General features: G+C 38.0%; 1 protein-coding gene across 2 annotated transcripts in view; it reads right to left on the bottom strand.

Annotated features, from left to right (window-relative positions):
• Positions 1-329: 329 nt before the first annotated feature.
• uts2r (urotensin 2 receptor) overlaps positions 330-23,037 on the bottom strand; it is a 52,326-nt gene continuing 29,618 nt past the window's right edge. Inside the window, exons 4-5 of one of the 2 annotated variants that reach the window (XM_007560707.2) lie at positions 19,566-19,652; positions 330-539 (exon numbers count right to left, since the gene is read on the bottom strand). In XM_007560707.2, the coding sequence (XP_007560769.1) occupies positions 19,609-19,652 (44 nt within the window). In that variant the 3' untranslated portion in view covers positions 330-539; positions 19,566-19,608. The remainder of the gene's footprint in view (positions 540-19,565; positions 19,653-23,037) is intronic. The other variant, XM_007560716.2, reaches the window with a different exon arrangement.

Genomic DNA, 23,037 nt, shown 5'->3' with positions numbered 1-23,037 from the left:
TACAGCAAAGGGAAAAAAAAATCAACCAAACCCAAGCTGTTTTTTTAATTATTACTTTTGACCCTTAGTTTATTTTCAACAAGACAAAAAATACTTCAAAACACATATCTATATATACACCATGTTCTTTCTTCTTAAAAATAAATTATAAAAAAATATATATCCAAAAAAATCAATCCTGACTCGTAATTCTTACATCACCCGTGCTTCAAACCCAATAATCCAAACTTGATTATAGGAGGAATTTCAAATAATTCTGCATGCAGGATGACATAATATGAAACAAGATGAAGGTAGAGCAAAACAGAGAACATTTAAAACGGATTTGCTTTCTTTTTTTATGCCAGGAAGTTTAAGAGGAGGCCGACGTAGACGTGAAAAAGTCAAAAATGCCAACAGTTTATCGTCATTCAGTCACCGCGCAAAAAGGCCCAAATAGTATCGCAGCATCATAGTCTTCTCTCGCAAATAACGAAGAGTTTCCGATCTGTTCTCACTTGTTTCTCCCTCCATTTGTTTCCTCTTCTCTTCGTTTCATTCTGTCAGAGAAACAGAAGACAGAGCAACGCGGTTAGCACCGAGGCTTTCAGCTCATTCACAATATCACAGATATTATTGGAAACGGCAAACGGGTTAAAAATAACCAGGAAGTCGCTATCAGTTCCCACGGAGACTGAGTGAGGTTGGCACATCTAATTACATTTCTTTTAGTAAATACACATACAGAACTCAAGCGCCAAGAAATCCTTGCAGCAAGAATAATGAGAGAACGTCAATGATGATAATAATAATAATAATAATAATAATAAGGATTCCTCCAGTTTGCCAGTAATTTTTTTGTTTGTAATCAAAAATCACTGATTTTGTGGAGCCAGTTGAAAAATTAAAAGAAGCTTTGAGACATTGATGGTAAATGTAACTTTGTTACTCTCCAAATAACTGTACCGTACAACTGTCCTGTACAAGTGAGGCTGAGTGGAGCAGAAGTAAGACACACTGCCACCTTCAGGTTGATCATCACATTAAACCCCCAATGGTTTTGACCAGTTTTGCATAAGATTTGCAAAAAACTCACAATTATGCATTAGTGCAAAAAAGAAAACGCCGGGATCTGTCGAGTTTGCATGAATTTCTGCGAAAATCTGAAGGGAGTGATGAGTGTAACTTGGCAGTAAACAGGTAAAACCTGCTTTGATCTGATTGATAAAATAATCTAGAGAGCATAGAGGGCCACATGAGAGCCCACGGCGGGCTGGATTTGGCCCCGGAGCCTCATGTTTGACAAATGTGTCATAGTTCATGTGAAGCATAGTTAGTATTTTCTCAGTTCTGCACATTTAGCTGATGATGACTTTTTTGTAGCTACACCTCTGGGAGACTTTGGGCCACTTATCTGTAGAAGATAAGTAGAGAGGGTCAGAAATTAATGTGATATTATTAAATTGAAGAACTCTGAGGTGATTTATTTTTTCGTTTTAATACGATCTGGAGAAGTCATCTTGGTGCTGCAAGATTTCAAAGAGCCAATTTATACCGACTAAATTAGCCGTGCCAATCCTGAAAGAAGAAGAAGAAGAAGGAATATTCGGTTGCAGGGCCACATTCTGGTGGCGTCTCCAACGAAACCTGAGAACTTTTCGTTCTCTTCTGCCTCAAAGACGAGAGGAGGGGAATATTAATTTGAAGTTCCAATGTTATTTGTTCAGAGAAATTTGAATTTGCTCTGCAAAGCCTGTAAAGACCAGGAAGGAACTAACAACTGAGCTTTGAACTCCTGAGGAGAAGAACTGTGGTTCTGTTCTGGAAAGTCAGAATCTTAATATGCATTTGATCATCTGATGACAAAGGCAGATTTGACGTTTTCAGAACATTTTTCACAGATATAAGAAATATAATTCATCTCCAGTGATGATGGAAAATATGCCTTTTGTTCCCTGGCATTGGCTTCTGTTTTCTAACAGTAACAAAAACATCTGTAATATAACTTTGTGATAATTGACAAATTATGCATAAAAGAATTGCTCCATTCAAAGGACATATTATTAATATTATATGAGGGGAATGTTTAGTGTTGGTCTCGTGTTCATTGATTCATGAGGAACTGGAGCAGGAACAGATTCAACAGTCACTATGAAGGATGAAGAAGAAAAGAATGGAGAAGATTTTTCTGACAAAATTAAACAATCACAGGGCTGAGAAGAACGTTTCCTTGGAAACAAAAGGTTCCCGAGCGTTTTGCTTTTCCTAATTTCAGCCTTTTTTCCACACTCAAATTATTTTTTTGATGGGTAAAATTTGAATGTAAAATGAATTATCACAAGTACTGCTGGACACCAGGGATGGCAGACGGTTTTTGATTGCATTAATGCCAATGAAAGGTTTTCTGCAACATTCCTTCTTAAAATGGGAATAAATAAATTATTTCAAAATGGCGCTTGTACATTTTCATATAGTCTTTTGGAAGTAACATATTTCCAGCTTTTTGAGCTCAATCCACAAATCTTTCCAAAGAACTAAGATCTGGGATTTGTGACGTAGAGAGACTGACTGTTGGTCAACTTTTTGCAGATGCATCAGTTTAGTTTAAGAAAACATGAGGGGGTCATATCTTCACTCTGTAGCAGCGTCTGAGTTAAATAAATATATGTTCATAAACTTTAGGGCAAACACTGAGCTGCAAACTTTAGATTCCCATCGGAGCAAAACATGGAAGTGGAAAAAAGTCCCTTCACTTTAATATTACAGCCTGAGTATTGAACTGAGCCCGTCTTCGGCCCCGGGGCCGTCTTTAGGTTTAAAGCTGCTTCCTGAAGGAAAGCAAAGGCAGCTCTGGAATATTTTAGCAAGTCAGTATTTTCTTGCTCTCTTCAGTTCGCTACACCTTCAAAAACGTTTCCATATTGTTTTCCTTCTTACTTTCAGACCTCCATCCCCGTTACTGAAGAAAATAAACTCGGCTTTAAAAATCTGTGTGACACATTTTAAATGTTTCCTCAGTAAACTGGGACGGTTAAACCATGACCAGTAAATTTCGGCACATTCTCCCCTCAGTGTGATGAAGTGTTTGGTTGCTGTCTGAGCCGATGAGTTTAAGCCTCTTACTCCTCATTTCCCTTCTTCATAGATGCGTGATAAAAGAAAACAACCGCTTCGATCTTTTATTGGCGCTTACACACCAACACTTACCTCACAGCTTGGCACATCCTCACTAATAACTCTCCTTATTATTAACTTCTTTGCTCTGAAATAACATTTTTATCATTCCCAGCTTTTTATTTGGATCTCGTTGCTCTTCTTGAAACCTCAACAAAACAGACAGCATGTGAAACCAACATGTGTAAATTAGCAAAACACTCCAGATGTGATTATTATTTGATTCTTTGACCATTTTATTTGGCTGTAATTTCATGGAATTTATTTACATCATATAAAAACCCTTTTGGTTTATTGGTGGAGTTAAGTATGAGTCTATATATAAAAAAAAAAACTCTGTTAATTCTCACAAACAGATCCGTTTGTGAGAATTAACAGGGTTTTTTGTGCGAAATGGTGTTAAAATAACTGCTTTCTTTTTCTGCTCTTTGCATCATCTGGAAGGTGAAATAACCATCCAACGCACATAAAAATATCATTTTTTACTTATTTTCTGTTGTGCTGGCAGACTTCACATGAAAACCACTTTAGCAAAGTAAACAACATGCAGCTTTTCATTCAGCGTCTCTTCTCTCCTCCCCTCCTTTCATTTTCTCCATTCAGCTCTGTAAACCAACACTGCTGCCGTCTGCTCTGATTTTAAAGGCCGCTCCGGCGCTCTGCAGCTTTAATCGCCGTCTATTCACTTCCATGTTTGTTCCGATGTTTGTGTGACTTCCTGCTCATGGGGACTCCACCTGCAGACTGAGCTGCTCCTAAAGGGAATCCCTCCATTATACAATAAACGGCGTCATATCGAGCCGTTCAGTCCGGACCGCCTCCACCTCAATTAGGCTTTGAAATTATTTTCGGAACGTGGAGAAGCTCAGACTTCAATCAGGGAACATTTTGAAAGCTGATCGGCCCAATCAGCCCTTCGCTCTCCTCCAATTAACCTGCTAATTGATCTGTTTCAGGATGGATAAGTGAAAATAGGCCGTGTTGATGTTAATGACTTATTATTGTCTGAATTGGAGACGGGGAGCTCAGGACAGCTGTGCTGTATCTCTTAAATATCATTATTTTAATCTAAAGTGTTTTTCAAAATGCTGTCATGCGTAGCAAAAAGGAAGATACAGTGTAGAAGCTACTTTAGAGTTAAGATAAAGATCTACATCCCCTAGAATATACAAAAGGAGACAGCTGTTTTTCTAATGCCGCCCGTGCCAAATATTAGCACGAAAAGCTAAAGACGGTTAGCATAAAAAGTTAAAGAGATTGTTGCCTTTTATGCTAACTCATTTGTCTGTCTAACATTAACAGCTTAACTGTTAGTAAGCTAAATATTTACCTCCAGTCTTAATGTTTATCTAGTAAACTAAATATTTAGTTACCAAGGTAAATATTTAGCTGCATTTTCAATATGTTTAGTTAGTAAGCTAAATATGTAGCTTCAAGCTAAATGTTTAATAAGTGAGCTAAATATTTAGTTTGGAAGTCTGATATTTAGCTCAGAGCTAAACATCTAGCCAAGATACAAGAGGACTGTCAAAATAAAAGCTGGGTTTTGCAAACTTCTAAATATTTAGCTCTGGGATAAATATTAATTCGGAAACTAAATATTTAGCTTGCTAACTGAATGCCCAGTTAGCAAGTTTGCAACTGTGGCATTGATGAATCAATGAATAATATGGTGAAAATATGAGTTTGAAAAATTAACCCCTATTTTTTTCTGTTATGACAGGCTAAATAATCCAGTTTTGTTTGTTAATTGTTGTTGATTTTTGGCTGTAACTTTACATTTGGCCCACAGAATAACAAACTGAAAATTAAAAATACCCTGTCCTGTCCTGTTGTTTATCCTGACGTGTCATCAGTATAAAACAGCACAACACAGGTTATTTGAGTTCACGACATACATTGAAGTTTGACGTTATTCCTAGTTTATGGGCTAAAAGCTGTTTAGTCAGCCAAGAAAACACTTCTGCTGTCATGAAGGAGATGCATTTCACATGCTTTACTGCTCAATGGTGGCAAAAAACACTTAAAACTGGAGGCAAATCTATCAACCAGCACTTATAGTACAACACCATGTTGGCTCTATTCAGACTGATAATTTGCAACACTTGCCTGAAAGCTATTCACATTTAACCTGTTTTACAGCGAATGCTTCCTCACATGTATCCTGAAAATGCCTTTGCTACCAACACAGCAACAGCAGCCGCCCCTGCAGGCTAGAAAAAAAATAAAAACAGTTCACTGGTCTTATTGTATTTTCCTAAACTGCAGCTCTTAAACAGAAATCTGAACTGGGTGAAAATGGCCTGGACAGGTCAAAGTTATACAATAATCAGAGGAATTGGCCAAAAATATTGATCAGTGCAAACTCAGGATGTCCGCGCATCCTTAGAAAGTCTTAAATTATTTAAAATTAAAGCCTTAAAATGTTCAATTCTTTCATCTAAAAAGAAAGTCTTAAAATGCCTTAAACTCAAAGAAAATGTAAGTTGGCCTTAAATAGATGAATCACCTAAATTTTGTTATCCCAGGACGGTTAAATCTCGAATATTTTATGCAGATTTCTTCTTGCTAGAATTTCTGTTTGTCAGTAAAGTGTAACTTTGTTAGCAGTTAGCTGGAGAGAGTTCATTTTGTTGCTAGCCTTTTGTCTTGATTTAGGCCTTGAATTTTATTACATTTTATTCACAATGGTCTCTCAAAGGTCTAAGGTATAAATGTGAGTTGGTGAAACCTGGAGAAACGCTAAAAATGTTAATGAAGCGAGACTCATCAATATATCGTCATGTTCGTTTTTTAAAAGCTGTTATCCATTTAAAAGTGATTGCCATCATGTAGCAAAACTAAAAATGTTCACATTAAAGACAACAATAATCATTGGCTTTCTCCCTGATGTTCAGACTCTCTCTCTCCTCTCTGACCTTTTGCCAAGCCACCGTCACTAAGACTCATCAGACACACAAGGGAATCTGAGGAAATGCCGGCTTGCTGTCTGAAAGGTGTTTTCGCTGCCATTTCCTGGAACGTTTTAGCTTGGTTAACAAAACAAACTGGAGCTGACTGGGAAATGTGAAAAGGTTTGATGGTTCAGTTATTTGAGACTTGCGTGCCTCAAGGAGAAAGCTTGTTGGAGAAGCTCTGTTACGTTCATTCTGATTTATTCTATTAAAGAAAAAAACAACAACATTTCATTACTTCTTTGAATAGTTATTCCACCTGATTGTGGATGCTGTGCAGCTAGAAGGAATTTTGCTGTTACCTTTTTTCTTATCTTTGTGACAGTTCTGATGGGTAACCATAGCAACAACATGCTTTTATTTAATTATGTTTTATTCCAGGGTGTCCCTGTAGCCTTAAAAAGTCATGTATCTAAAATTGAATCTTTAAAATGTCATATTAATTTGAAAAAAAAAATAAAATACAAGGTTTAAATTTTGCCATGAAGACAAAATTTAATCTTGCATGTAGTTTTTTTTTCTCCCCCCAACAACAAAAATTTGAGTCACACTCTTACGTTCTGAGGCCCAAGACGATTGAGGTAACAGGTAGCTAGCTGCTAATACCTTTACTAGCTAGACCGCTGTGCTGCGTCTATCAGCAGAACGACAAACGACAGCGAGAGACCAAAGTCATCACCACTCAGGGTGAAACCAAACACACAGGACACAACAGCAGCCATAGCAACAAAAGCTGAATGCTACAAAGAGACATCAGAAAGGTCACAATGCTACGCTAAATTCTAATACAGGAGGATCACCCAATCAACCTATTTTTTATTATTTTAAATATCATTATATATGGCAATAAAAAAGGTCTTAAAAAGTCTTGAATTCAACTAAATGAAAACCTGCAGATGCCCTGAGTTTCAAGTGCTAACAGATTAGCTAATCGTGGAGGCTAAAGCTAAGGGTTAATCCAAATGAAGACAGGACTGAAATCACCTTCTCCCATCAGAAAACAACTCTAACTCTGTTCATGTGTTTCAGAGTGTGTGTGTGTGTATGTGTGTGTGTGTGGGGGTGAATGACTGACTGTAGAGTAAAGTGCTTTGCAGTCCTTGGGGACAGAGAAGCAGGTGATTATTCAACAGAGGAATGGAGGTAGGAGTTGATGCTCTTCCTCTTTGTATAATTTAAAATCTTCACCATCATAATAATTATGGCTCAAGCTTACTGGACTGCATAACATTTAGCAAGACACTTTGTTTCAACATTTAGAGAGGAAGAAGATGTCACCACGCCCAATTAAAAGTAAATTTACATAAACTGCTAGTGACCGAAATGGTCTTAAGGAGGAAAAACTTTGTCTCCTCTCAGACTTTCCTTCTAGGTTTTACCCTTCAAGACCAACTAATCTTCAATTATACTAAATTAAGATGCCAAGTGAGATTATATATTGTGGGTAAAGATGTTAACCTGAAAGAACGTGGACTATTCCTTTAAAACCCTCCACAGCGCTCCGGTTGGTCTAATTTACTGGATGCTTATTATGATATTTAAAACATTTCCATTTTAAATATCATCCTCACCACACAGCCTGGCAGCAAATATGAAATTTGGGTCTAAATGTCTCGCTGCTTGGATGAAAAGAACCAAAAAACAGAAAACTTTTAATAACTTCCTTTGATTTGATAGGTGGGCCTTATCTCCTGTTGCAGAACCTCGGGCCTCAGAGACGACTGATAATGAACAAGTTTAAATTCTGGACGAGTGTTTAAACTAAACCTAAAACTGTCTCATTCGACTCCACTGGACTCTGGAGGATGCAAGTGAGATTTTAAATGTCAAGACTGTCATTTGTAGAAATGAAATTCTCCTACCCCTGGCAAATGTTAACCAATTTTTTCTGAATTATTTTTCCCTCTAAATCTTATTTTTCATTTTTTTGGTTTTGCATTCACAGAGCCGGCAAAGTTACTCACACCCCGTAATGTTTTGTTCTCCCCATAATTGTTTTAAGTCCTCAGAGGGTTTTCCAGTAAGATCATCTTTTGTAAGCTCATGACGCAGCTACTCTATAGTATTTAGGTCCAAACTTTGACTAGGCCACACCACAATCTGTGGCTTATTATCTTGCTGATGTTTTTTGTTATCTGTCCTGCTGCGTATCCCAAGAGCGCTTCAGCTTATGCTGGGTCAGCATTTTCTGGTATAAGGCAGACATTTTAATTCCCTAAATTACATCTACTGTAATTTATTTGTTATTATTATTATTATTATTTAGTTCAGCTAAGCAAAGCACATCCAGATCATCCCACTTCCGACACCATAACAGATTGATAATATCATGTCCTTTTATAAACTGGTGCTGGCTCTATGCAGGATGTAACGCCACCCATGAAGTTCCACTTTAGTCTCACCAACCCCCAGAATATGTTCCCTAAAGTCAAGAGGTCACCAGGATCACTGCATAAACATAAAATGTCACTACAGTATATTATTTTTGGTCTAGTTTCTAAAGCAAATATCTTAATACACTTGAAATTAGACAAAACAAACTTACGAGTAACTTTTGAGCAAGAAATAGGAGCTCATTTTAAGTAGATAATTATTGATGAAAAGTACAAGAGAATTTTACCATATTATGAATTATGATATATTAAAACTGGGTGGCATTAAAACAAAATGTCTCAACTTTTCATTTATTCCTGAATCTGTTTAGATTGGAGTCTTTATCTTTTTACCTTCTTCATGTTATCTGTATTCTACATGTTTTAGTATTTAAATCTGAATTTCTCTTGCAAAGGAAGTTAACAAAATTACCATTTGAAAACCTTTTGATTTGTCTGATATTAACGTTTATTTGCCTATCTAAAACATTTAAGTGCAACAAAAAGCAAAAGTGTTGCAAGTACTCTTTCACCGAACTGCAGTTCTTACAATAATAAAGAGTATTTTCACACCCCTCCCTGCGTGTGGAAGGGGGTTGCTGGAGATTGCTGCCAGGTCTCCTTCCTGCAGTGAACACTCCCCAGTGGGTCCTGGAAGGCTAACTGGTAGATTGCAGAGGCTTCCCAGTGAACCGCGACTAATGCAAGCTGGGGATTTTTGCTTTCGCTGCGTCCATGGCCGAAAACCAAAATGCTCCGAGCAGAGCGCTAGGCTCCGGACTCCTACTAAACGGATGAGCGAGCCAACTCATGTGTGAAGAACAGTTACAAAAAATAATGTGTGTGTGGAAATGTCTGTTCGAGAGTTAAAGAGTAGAAAACACTCCAGCCGGGTGGCTGTGTTCTCATCCAGAGTTCTGGGTTTCCCCTGGAAAACTTGCTAAGCCCGGTGTTAGCAGTGCTGAGGCGGTCCACCAAGCAGGCCGCCACGTTTTTCTGTCAAAAATGTTACAAGATGACAGGAAATGTAAAAACATTAGCTGCTTTGGGCCCCTCAGACTTTCAGGGGCCCCCAGAAATGATGAAACTTTACCAAAGACTGTAGGGATAGAATTTCAATGTATTTTTTATTGAGTATCTGAATTAATGGCTTCAGCATAGATTATTAAAATATCTTAAATTGTTCTTCATGTAAATGTAATACTTTAAAAAGTTAGCTAGTTCAATTTGTAACAGTGCCAAACAAAATGATCTTGTATAGTTGAATTGTTGCGTTACCATGACTACAATCTGAAGCTGAGTTTAATCTTTTTTAATCTTTGCTCCATTTTTTCACAAATACATCCCAACAAATAATAACCAATTACCACTGATTGCTTTTTAAGATTCTGAATCTCATCAAAAATAGCAACTGTGTTTAGACAGATAATGTGGAAAACTCAACACAGCTTCCTAGATTAGCTTTCCTTTTTCTTTTTCCTCACACCTGGTGAGTAACTGAGCTTTTACCCTCCAGTATCGTTCTTGGAAAATCAGCCGTTTCTCTTTCGTTCTTTCTCGTCTTTTTTTGTGTCTCGCTTGAGTTCAGTTCCTCTTGGCCATCGAAGTCACATGTGGCACATGTGTTAAAATTTAACACATCATGTGTTGTTTTTAACACATCTGTTGTAAGAGAGTAGGTGGAGAAATATGGTTGAGCATCTTCAGATCCATCTGTGACCTTTCTTTCTCCAAAAAAAAAAAAAAAAAAAAGTGTGACGAATTTTCCAAGTGAAGCGCCTCAGTCCCTCTGATGTTCGTAGCCGAGCAGCTCAGTGAGAATCTCTGTTTCCTCCACTGGAGTGATATTGATGAGCTATTGCTCATTAGCTGTGGGGGAAATAAAAGTCTATTGAAGCCTTATGCTGTATTATTAATGTTATCAAGAGCAAGATCACATGGGAGACGCTTTTTTAATTCATAATCAGAAATATGCTTTTAGTCTGTGTGGATTAATCAGTTTTACTTTTTAATCACTTGTTTAATGCTGCAACACATTTTGAGATCAGACTAGTGGGAAGTCTCTAAGGAATCCTCTGTGGAAGCCGTGTTCAGTAAAATCACGTTCTGCTTGAAAAACTTAATGGTTTATTCACAAAGGGAAAACGCTTTCTTCTCATACTATATCGAGTGTAATTTTAATCAGTTTTGAGGATTTTCAGACGTCATTTTCCGTGAATCTGCCAAAGCTTTCACAGTGACAATCTTTCATCTCCGTTTGTTTCTGCAGCAGTGGCGATGCGACCCATGATGTCAGCGTTCCTCTGAAGGAGCAAAACTTCCAGTTTTTCCATTACAGGATTCTTACAGGAGCTTTTCCAGCAGGATGTCGTCTCGTCTTCCTGCTTTGATTGTTGGAGTCCAGCGCCGGGCGAGCACGTTTTCCCCGTGAGACATTTCAATTGAGATAACAGAGCTGAATGTCGCGCGTCTACAGTTAGCATTAAGAATGTAGTGATGCTAACTATAGGACCAAGCACATCTTCTGCATATGGTAAAAAACAAAAAATGTCAAGATGTCAGAGTGCCATACAAAGTAATCAATTCTGTACACATTCTGTAATATATTTTATTTATACTTTAAGCAATGGACCAACAGGAAGTACTGCAGTACTTTTGAATGTTCCTCAAATGAAAATCAGCCTTGAATATATATCAATTAAATGTTGTTCAACCCATTGCCTTCAAAAGTTTCTAAAATACAAAAAAGTGTTAAAAGTGTTCACCTCTGTACAAATCCAACTGCTCCATAAATGTTTGTTAGGGAACAAACAGCATCTCTGGGTCAGGGATGTGGTTATAAAGACGTTTATAGCCTCTGTCCAAATGACAGCTATTAGTCTTGTAAGTCACAAGTTTGACCTTTCATCAAACAGTTGTAAAAAGATAATTTAATAGAGCCGTTTAATAGAGTCCTATTTGCCACAAACCGTAAAGGGGACAAAGCAAACTGTGGGAAAACGTGCTTTACTCAGATGAGACCAACTTTGTTTTTGTCCTACATGTAAAGAAAACCCATTAGATGAGAGATGAGTTGAGGTTTGGGAGAAAGCTTAAGAGATGCATGACTACTTCTGCAGACGGTTAACAGCTATTATGTTAAGAAACAATTAAAGTTAGTTTTTCTTTCTTACCAACTGATCCTACATGTTTGGTTTTAGAGAACCAAAGTCTACACAACACAGACTCTTGATATTAACCATCAACTGTATATGGATCTATGGATTTGAACTGTTTTTAATTGCTTACCATCAGCATTAGCCTGGTTCAAACCAGTGCTTTGTTCTGCGCTTTGCTTCGTACAGATGGGGTCTGGACGCTCTGCTACTGAGAAACGATAGCTTCCTTAAACTCTGTTAGAGTTTTAAATGTTGTTACCCAAATCTAAAACAGCGTTAAAAACAACATCAACTTCTCCTTCTGTTTGCTGATTGCCCCAGCAGAAATTCTACTGGAGAAATCCCTTTCAATGGGAGAAAGCCCAAACGGAGACCTGAAGTGATTCAACTGACCAACTTCTCAAATATCTTAGTAGATGAATGACAGAAGGTACTCTATTGTGCTTTGCTGAGGAGGCTGCAACAAATACCAACAAAAGTCTTTTATATCCTCCAGGAAAAATAAAGACAAAGGGTACTTTTAAATAGATATGAAAGTAACATAATTATGTAACAATATGAGAGAAATTTTCACTGTCTTGATTTGAACAATGTCTGTAAGTCAACAGCTGTTTACAAAATATTAGATTAACACAAACCAGTCAAGCGACATCGTGTTATTGTAGATATCTTTGTATTTTAGTTGTTGAAGTTGATGGAGTTCATCACCATTGTAAACAGATTTCTGGTCCATCTAAAGGCATTATTTAAGGTTGTTTTGTTTCTGGTATCTTTTACGTCAAAATTAGTTCAGTAGTAAAACAGTCATCAGCGAAGGTTACTGTACTTCCTGACTTGTTTGGTCGACTTTTCTCAGATTCTGAGTGTAACAAATACATTTTTATCAGCAGGCTATCCATTCACAACGATTCTTATTAGGGTATTTAAGTTTCAGGGTGTATTATAAGGTGTGTTTTCTTTTCTTACTTTTTTTTTTTCCTGCACTTGCCAGTTAAAAAAAGTTCACTTTTTAAAATCTTTGTAGCATTTATCTCATGAAAGAGTTCACAGATGCATTTGTTAAGGAATCATTTGTTGTATATTTCCCATCGTCTTCCCCAATTAAAACCCACTTTATCCGTAACCAACATCATTCATCAGCGTATTCAGATGACAAAGCAACATTCCCCCTTCCATAGTGTCATCATTGTAATTTTGTACTACAGAATTCCCACTGGGAATGTCCTGAAGTGATTAATCTCAGTCTTTTTTCCTCGGGATGTAGAAAACTCAGAGCTACGAGTCGCAAACACAGCTAGCATTTTGAAAAATACATCCTATTATCTCTATCCCGAGGGTCCCAGATCCATTCAGCCCCCCACCACACACACACACACACACACCCTGTAATTAGATCTCATTCTGTGGATCTGCCCTCCTATTTAAACTTGACACATGTTGCGATCGCATCCAGTCACACATGCAGATGGCAGATAAATGAATTGCATCCTCTTGTTTACCACAACCTTCATGAGTCTATAAAAGCCTGCAATTATTAAAGAATGTTTGAGTCTTTTTTTTTATTTCTTACCCCAGTTGGTGGAAACTCATTTTATTATTAAGCGACTCCTTTCATCAAAACCTGTTTTTGTCTAGATAACAGTGCTGGTGTTTACTCGTGAGACGGACACAAGGTCAGAAATCTGACCTTAATTGTTGCAGAACTTCCACGGTGAAGCTCGTCCATTCTGCTGTGTGCGGATGAATTAATGACTAACTGAAGGCATTTCCAATTAACTTGCTCAGCGAGTTGCAGAGCGCGCACGGTGAAACGTACATGTCACATTTCATTTTCAATAATTAATGTTTATACCATCGACCTTGCTCCAGTCTGTGCCTGTATGTCTGCTTGTTACTGTGTCCAGTCCAGTCCAGTGGCCTAAATGGAGTGAACTCTTTCTGTAAACATGGAACTTAATGATGGAAATAAAAAAAAAGCGGCCGACAATCAAGTGAACATCCGCCACAACACTTGGTGTTTTAAACAGGCCGGTGAAGGGAAACGACGTGTGAACAAACAGGAACAAGCTAATGAAAGGGCAAAGATGAGGTGAGAGGGAAACAGTGGTGAGGAAACCAGTTAATTAAGCCAGCATGGCGGAGAGCGGCGTGAAAACAAAACACTTGGACTCAGCAGTTGTGGTTTCAGAGAGAATGAGAGAAGACTTGGACCTGGAAGCTGCTAGGTTTCCATAGCAACTGAAAGCATGTTAGCCTGCTAGCATGTTGTTTAAGGTAGGTTAAATTTAAGAATGAAGTCAGGATTGTCCATTTATCCTTGTGTAACCTATGTTTATGTTGGTTACAGCTACAGTATGTAACTTTTACAACAATATGTTTGTTGCATGTTGAAGCCTTCCCCGCTGAGCTCCTCCAGACTAGCGGCAGCAGCAATTAGCCTGGTGCAACTACGTCTCTGCTGAGCTTCTCATACAAACCGTTTCATAACCCAGTCTTTCTAAACGGCAGTGTGGGGGGCTGGGGGGGGTCAGAAAGAACAGAAGCTTCTTAAAGAAACAGAAGCCAATTTCAAGTTGTCACATACTGCTTTGATGTTATGTCAAATTTCATTTAGTTTTGATTTTTACAGGTTTTTCACAATGACTGACAGTTTATTGTGCTAATAAAAAGGCACAATGTGTCTGGAATATACATAATGATAATGATAGTATCATTATATCAGTCAATAATCACTAGGTAACCAAAGTGAGTTAGTTGATGCTTTGCTAGGTGTGAGAGGTTGAGTGGCTAAAGTCAGTCTTCTGCCCACATCTCGGAGTTTAGTGAAATTATTGAATATTCTATCAGACGTATTGTCTGTTGAGTTTAATAATGTGCGTATCTCATTGTTGCTGATTAGCACTGCCTTGTGTTGGTGTATTTCATTAATAACCCTGCTAAAACGTATTGGACTTTCTGACTCCAATGTAACAAGTTTTAAAAAATCAAGGTAGTTAGTATTTTCATCTCCTCCCCAGATTTCCAAAATTGCTCCAACATTGCATAACATAATTAAGCAGCCTCGTCCAGGTGTGTCCCGCCTCCCCCTGGAGTCGCAGTGTAAATAATTGAATCAATTTTGATTTATCTGCACACATTTCTGCCAAAGTGAAGCTTTTATGCAGTGTGGAACATGGTGAGCTAAAGCAGAAACCCTAACCCTGACCTCTGTTGTATGCGGACATCTGCAGGGGTTTCCTGTTTGTCAGCGTTTCTTGGCTCTGCAGAGTTCCCATTAGGCAGTGCGATGTCCCCGCCTGCCTCCTCCCTGTGTGATCCGACCGTAATCAGTTGACCATCTGTCAGCCATCACTTAACGCATTCTTCCCTCCCGCTGCGCGCTCGTCCTTCGGTGGGCCGGTCCCGCCCTCCAAACATGCTGCCATGGCGCCTAATTGCCTCGATTAACATTTGAAATGGGATGGGTAATCTGTTTACCTTGGCCAGATGAAGACGAGCAAGATGTTTATTAGATTACATCACACCTCGGATGATGACATGAATTCTACCAAACCCGACATGCGCACAGCCCGTCTTAAGCCAAGTAATCCAAAGTGTCAGAAAGTCTTTGCTCTAATCAGATCACACAAAGACTTCATTTGCTTAAGTTCTGTAAGTTTCAAGGCCTGTGCTGAGTCAGGTGCAACAGGCTTACAGGATGAACTTGAAATGACCTTTGGATTACAAATCACAGCTTGTATTGATCTGTCATAACCAAACTTCTTCAGTGATCAAGCTGGATCTTATGAAAGATCTATGCTGCTATGAAGAGAGGCCTGGTGAACTGTAAAGGTTGATGAAAGGTTTTAGTCCCGTCTTTCTATATCACATCTAAAACCAGGAGTGTTCATCTTGTAAACCAACGAAGAAGAGAGGTTCAGTCGGCCAATGCCTGATCCTCTCTGTGCTTCAAACCTGGCATTATCTCCGTTCAGAGCAGCTAGTCGGATTACTTCAGTGCTCTTTTGGAGCAGGATGATTACATATGTGGGTGCCAATCCATTTAAAATGTTAAAGGAAAGTAAAAGAAACGTAAAGTCAGTGTGAAACGAGGCAAACAGCCCGCGTAAATCTGCTAAAACAGCAGGGATGCGATTAAGTCTTCCTACCTGGGAGGGCCGGAGATCTGAAGGTTGGCTGATCTGGATTCAAAGAACTGACTCGTTTTCAGAAGCCAGGCTGGTGTGATTCATTTTGTTCAGGCGATATTAACTTCAAGGGTATAATTTAGACTGGAATCATTCACTCCTTAACAACCAACCAAATTATGTTAAATATTCTAAAAAAAAAAAAAGAAAAATCATTTAAATTAATGACTACAATTTCATTTGACATTTTAAATGGCCTGTACTTGTATAGAAAGTCCAAGGACTCCAAATGTTATAAATGTTTTCATCTCTGCATATAAAAACAGGAGACAAAAGGCTCAGAGTCGGTCAGTACATTTGGTTTATTGGTGAAATCTTTCTAACTGCTAGCAATAAAGATTGGTCAGGGCCAGTTTATTGGAACTGCAGGAGTCCAGTCTAAATATGATGAAGGCATAAATATATTTTTCAGATCTTTAAAAGGATGAAAAGATTTTGCTTTGGCAACTTAGCATAAAACTAGCTATAAAAGCCACAACAGAAGTTATGCTGACAGGGAATTCAAGCTGTGCTAAAAGGAAGTTAGCATAGGTTAGCATAACTTTTGTTTGTTAGCAGATTTTGTTGTTGACCCTACTGGCTCATTATAATTTTGGTTTGGTTTGGATAACTATTTTGTTTGTGTTTAAGGAGAGGCAGATTTCTGTTCATTTCACAAATGTTTTATAATATATTTTTCACGTTCTTGAAATTCTGTAGCTAACATTAATTTTGAATTGTTTGCCAAAATTGCCTTTTAATCCTCCCACAGTTCCAAGAGAGGTCGAGTTGACAGTCAGATCACTGAGTGTATGTAAACTTCTGACTTTGACAAAAGGGGTAAAGAGGATAAAAAAATTTCAGATTTTTCCCAATTAAGTAAATAGAAAAGTTGTATGTTTATGTTTAATATTAAGGTAAAGCTGTCTGACACGATGCCTCACCACCCTAGAAGTGGCTACTTTCAGAGGGGAGTGGTGTAACAGCTGCTGAAGGACACAAAAAGGGTTTGGGGAATTAACAAGGAGATGGATAGATAAAATTCTCTGATATCACAGGTCATAACTTCAGAATATGTTTCTGCTATAGTGATATTGCCTTAGAGGCTTATGACGCATAAGCCTCTAAGGCAAAAGTAGTGCACCTTTTATCTTGGATTGTTTTACAACCAGATGTAAGTTATACTTTTGTATATCTCACTTTTTTCTCAATGCCGCTTCCCTAAAGGTTATCATAGAAGAAGAAAGCTGCTCAGTGGAAGATGAATAAGTGATTCATGTCAGCGAAAGCCGATGAGAGATTCCACATAGAGATTCCACATAGGCTAAACATCTAGACGGTGAAATCTTTAGCTCTTTGAAGCTTCAAGACTTCAGAGAGTGAAATCATGTCCTTGCTTTGGACAAAATGATTGAGCGTCTGGAGACGGATCAAGGCTAAAACCAACAGAGAACCTTTTTAAGCTACGCTAATTAGAATGAAGCAGAAAACTCCAGAGAGCAGTCGCACCCCCTAATGACCAGCAGTCATGCTTTCAAAACAGAAGACGACAATTAAGGTTTCCTCTTTGATTCCTGAAACTTTCAAACTGCTCATTGTGGCGTTTAGTCTTCCTCATGTCCTGTTTAGACAAATCCCAATCGGCCCACTGGACAATTACACTAACCCCATAATAACGGTTACAAAAGGGGACATGACTATTCATTGTCTGCAGTTCTCTAGTCAATGTAACAAGTTTCACATGTAATAAAACCAGCTAACACTGGAAAAAAAACAAAAAAACAAAAAACCTTTCACATACATTTTGACAAGTGAAGAAAACTCAATTCTGATACCAAATGTAACAGAGAGGAACATAGCACCTGGACAGAGGCTGTACCGAATCATTCAGTTCATCGAATGATTCGAGTAACTTAATTATTTAAACTATTTGAGGCAAATTATCTGCCTTGAAGCTCCATTAAATTATGTTTTACTGTTTAGCGTAATGTGTTAAGGGCAGATGATTATTTGTGTTGCGCAACACTCTTACTTCCGCCAATGAGTTGCTGACGAATACTAAGCGCCATTAGCATAACATAGAGAGAGCAAACGGCCTCTTTTCCCCGTAGATGTTTGGGTTTCTGTCGTTTTTCGGGGCCCCACCATCCTGTCGCTCACATGGACACAAAACCTATAAAAAGCTGTGGAAAGTGAGAATTCACCTGTTAAAATGGCTGAAGGTGAATAAGGAAACTAAAGACTGAAGTATTATTTTGTTAAGTCTCTTTGTCAGCCTGCTGGTTTATTATTTTTATCATTAAATTAAATTTCAAATTTTTGTGTAATTTTTGCCAAGATTTGATTTAAACAATTCACTATTTTTGTTACAGTTAATTTTCTAAGCTACAGTAAAGTTGTTAGGATGCACAGATATGAACATTTGGTTAAATACTATGACCACTGCTGTTATGGCAGAATTTACCAATATTTTATTTGATTATTTGATCAATCATCAGAATAATTGATAGATTACTGGATTACTTGATCCCAAAAAGAAATTGTTTACCACAGCCTTAAACTGGACAAACATGGCCGCCCACAATCATAGAGATCCCTGGTAGGAATGTGTTTAAAAATGTGAGTCCATTTAATTTTGAACTGTATAATTAATATAAAAACAAAATTTAAAGCTTGAGAAACCTCTAGAGTACATAGAGAACATCCAAAGTACCTGACCTCACAGTCAGAGCATCAGAGTGATTTACTAGCTTCTGTAAACATGATGCTTAATAAGTCACTTATAATAAATGCAAACATGGATCCTGAAGCATTTTTATCCAGTCAGATGGACGTTTTATTTGAGGCACAGAGCTCTGATAGGAGTCGATCCTGATGCAACAGGCTTCAAGTCTTTCATACACGACTCTGACGATCCATGATGAACGCTAACATGAGCGCATGGAGTAATCATCCTCAGGACTTGCATGAATCTGTTAATATTTATGTTTGATTTTTTTAATGCACTTCCAGAAATTCATCATTTATAAGCACCATATTTTAGTATTCTCCCCTGAGATGTGTGTCATTTTGCATACTAATCATCATCCAGATAACATAAGAACACGCTGCAGTATGCCTCAAATCATTTACAAAGTGCATAAACAGGAAGGATTTAACTTTCAGCTGCTGGATTTAAAAACACCTTGGATCATCCTTCATGAACCGTCATGTTGGGCGGATCCGGTTCAAGTGGAGCCATCGTCACTCTGTCTGCTGACTAATCATTTTTGACGTTTGTGCCTGAGGTTGTTTGAGGTTGAATGTATGATTGGAACTAGATCATGAAGTATGATCATGTTTGCACTTTTCCTGCCTATTCTTCCTGTTAGCCAAACAAAATACAAATAAACTTCTGCAAAGATGTGAATTAAAAACTATAACAAAGGAGATGTAATGATTTATAATGCGTTTATTCTGATTTTACTCAGATGTTTGTATCCAGTTTTGATTTTCTTTCTTTTGCATCATGTTTTTGTGCTTTGGCATATTGTCGCCCTACTCCGCTACCATCAGTCACACATCCCAGATGATTTGGACTTGACTCACCGTGCAGCTACAACAAGCGACCAGATGGAGTTGGAAGACGCTAAAAACAGGAGAAGTTGCTCTACGACGCCAGGAGGGGGCAAAGTCAGAACTGGAAGTATGTTAAACTGGTGGCAGGCCTTCATTTAGAGAGCAAACGTTTGAACAAATATGTAAAAAAGTTACATACTGCACCTTTATTGTCTGGAACACAGTCGCACGTCTCTTTTCATTCGTCTCAGTCTGTTTGTTTTGCATCTCTCCACGGACTGCGACGTGACTCTATCAAAGGTACAAAGTGTTTCTGTAAATTGATAATCAACTGCAGTCTATTACTGAAAATCCTAAAGGTAAAGACAAATAAAACTCAAGTCCTGATCCTATAACTTTTTCTAGGTGGGGTATTTGAGTTTTTTCCCACCAAAGCCCAAAACAAATTTAACCCGATTATAAATATGAAAATATTGAAAAGTGAGCCATAAAAGCTTCCTCCTCCTTCAGTAATCTGTCTGGATTCTTCTTATTTTTTGCTTGGTTTTCTTTGGCTTCACCACGGCAGAATTTCTGATTAATCTGCGTTCCTTTGGGGATTCTGATTGGTGTTTTCATAGAGCGTGTGCCCCTGGAAAGCCCTCTATTTATAATTGCAGCCCAGTGCGTCTCAGAGTCAAGAGTTTCATTGTGTAATTAGTCTGTGAGAACCATTGGTGGGAGTTTTAATCCCAGACTCTGATGGATGTCAAAGAACCTTTTTATCAACCATCGGGATCTGCATTCATTCCTATTAGAAGAGTGAGAAATCACTTTGACTTTCTTAACATCTCCCTCCTATGAGCGCGTTTTCTTCTAAGTGTGATCATTTATGAATCCCTTTCTTTGTACAGTTGTGTTTTTCTGTTGTGATCTGCGTCTCAGTTTTCAAGCCAGCTGTGTGTGCCGGTGTGTGATGAGGCTGTAAGGTCTGCCTGAGGGGCAGCAGGTGGCAAAGACATAATTTGTTTCCAGCCCCGTTGGATGGAGCCGCATTTGTCACTGCTGCCGTTTTGGAGCCCCTTGATGTCTAAAGCTCCTGAGTGCAGAAATAGAGAAAAGGGAGTTTCTTTGAGTGCTTGTGTGGCCATGCTCAGGCCTTCTGCTACCGTAATAGAAACATCATAAACTCCAGAGCTTTTCTAATGCATGTTGACAAAGAAAAACCATAATCACTTATTTCAAACATCAAATGAAAAGACTCATCTTTTCTTTTCCGACTCTGTCAGAAGTTAAATCAAACCAAACTTCTCTCGTTTTAGGTGGGCTAGAAATTGTTTTTATTTGCTAAATGCCACAATAACACGATAAAAAATATGTCAGAGATTTATTTAGTTATTCATGTCTTCAAAATCAGAAGCTAAAGAGCAACATGACTCGATCGGGTATTTGAATTGTGAGTCACGTCTGAATGTGTTGCCGTTTTCCTGCGAAGCTAAAAGCTGTTGTGTCTAAACACTGTACCTGCAGTATTTTTGCTGTTTTGTTTTTACATCAGAAATACTATTAACAGAACTAATTGTGGACCACAAGGCTAATTTTTGTGGTGATCTTCCAGAAGTATTTTGTGAAAATTACAGAAATCTTTAGTTTCTTTGCCTAATTGAAAGCAATACATTGTGTAACTCATTAGTTATTGAAGACACAAAGCATGCATTGATTAATACGTTTGCATCTGCTTCTATTTGCAGCCCCGGTCGAGGAATGCAAAGTATTTGCTATCCTGTCAATGAAGGGAAGGCGTTATTGTGTGCTTGGCTAAACATCATGAATATGACAAAGCACGAACAATGTTGAGCACGGACTTATCAAGAACAGATCAGAGATGCATTGTGCTGGGTGAGTAACAGCGAGCAAACAGCTGGAGGCTTGAAATGTTCCCCCACAGGAGCAACAAATCACTTCGGTTGGGTAATGCCGTAAAACGCCAAATTACTATCATATTTTGACTTAAAGCAGTGAAAACAATGAAAGTTTTATCAATATTGTTCATTCATAGAGCCACTTGGCAACTTTTACTGTTGTTATTAAACAGCAGTCATTTTATAAAACTATCTATCTACTCAGTCGGTACCTTATATTGTCTAAAAACGTCAGATAGATTCTCCAGATACAAAACTAACAAAGGTTAAAATCTTCATTGTTTCTTTTTTTTTTCCATCACTAAGATTGACTTTGAAACAATTACATAGATTGAAACCAGCATATTATCAGATTTCATCATGTCAAAATCTGCCCAGTAAATGATCAGAAAAAAAAAAGATTCCAATAGAAATGTTCTGCTGTTGCACATGTAACGCAACAAGATCTTCCTCATCTTAAATAACTAAATACATTCACCACTGGTAGAGTATTGTGATTCAGTGACTTTTGAAAGTTTTTCGCATGGCGTCATAAAGCTAAAGCATCACCGTCATTGGTAGTTGATACTGTAGCATATGTATGAGATCATTAGCTAAGCCGGACAGGTACAGATTACATCTAATCTCAATCTACGACTGTATAAGGGTCAGTTCTACTGAATTTTTGGAATTGCTACGTAAATGTGAAGATTCGCTCACCTCAGCATGCCAAATGCTTTAAGTGACTCCAGCGGGAGGGCAGTCTGACCTATTTTCTGATAAATCTAGCTAATAGTTAGTTGACCACTTGGAGGCAGTCATTAGCTGTGTTTCCATTGAACATATAATTGCGCCGAAACTCAGAACACAGAAAGAAAGTTTTGGTCGTAGGATCAGGTGATTTTTCAGCTGTATTGATGTTGGTGTATTTCACAAAACTGCAACGGAAACACTTCTTTTTGCATCATACGAGTCATGTGACAACCAAACATCGCCACTGGTGCAAACCATGAAGAAGAAAACAACAGGATGTAGTTGGAGGATGTTAACGCGGCATGTTTTTAATAGCTTATTGTGTGAACTAACTTATTCACATGTGATTTTAGTTGCGTTATTTAATTAACTGAAGCACAGCAGTTGTGAACTTGTGTTTTTTTGACATTAGTAGAATACTGACAAAGGTTTACACACATTTGTGATGGGAATGCAGCTGCAGACTTTGCATAGAGCCCTGAACTTCCATCCCAAGACAGTTGAATGTTCAATAAGGACGAGGAAAAAAACATGACTGTGACATCATGGTTTTAGTAGCTTATACTGTATTTGTTTTTAATCTGGTATTCTTAAAAGCGGCCCAACATTCTTCAGCATTCCTTACATTAGTAAGGCACTCAGACATGTTTTGAAGACGTTTTACATCTTTAAAAAACCAGCATCATAATTATAAAACAATAATGCTGCCAGAGTGTTACTAATTCACTTCTAATTTTAGCTTCAGGGCCAGAGGAACCACACAGAGAGAAAGAGAGCGAGAGAGAGAGAAACAGCTCCAAGTTGGGTTTAGAAAGAGTTCAATTCATGCACACACACAAACTCATTTCCACAAGCCACTCAAACCGTGACATTTAAGGGATCCGTGGATGGATTTAAATGAAATTATCTGAACTGCTCTTGTTTCGGCGCATTCGGGGTAAAGATGTGGCAGGAAACCATCAATAAGGAGCTCCATCCTGTTATTTATATAAAATTATTCTTTATTTTTTTACACATCTTTAGCAGTAATGTTCATGAACCAA

This window comes from Poecilia formosa, unplaced genomic scaffold (assembly GCF_000485575.1).
Source record: "Poecilia formosa unplaced genomic scaffold, Poecilia_formosa-5.1.2 Scaffold4, whole genome shotgun sequence".
In the NCBI taxonomy this organism is placed as follows: Eukaryota; Metazoa; Chordata; class Actinopteri; order Cyprinodontiformes; family Poeciliidae; genus Poecilia; species Poecilia formosa.
The sequence above is the reverse complement of the archived record's forward strand: the minus strand, read 5'-3'. Positions and strand labels throughout refer to the sequence as shown.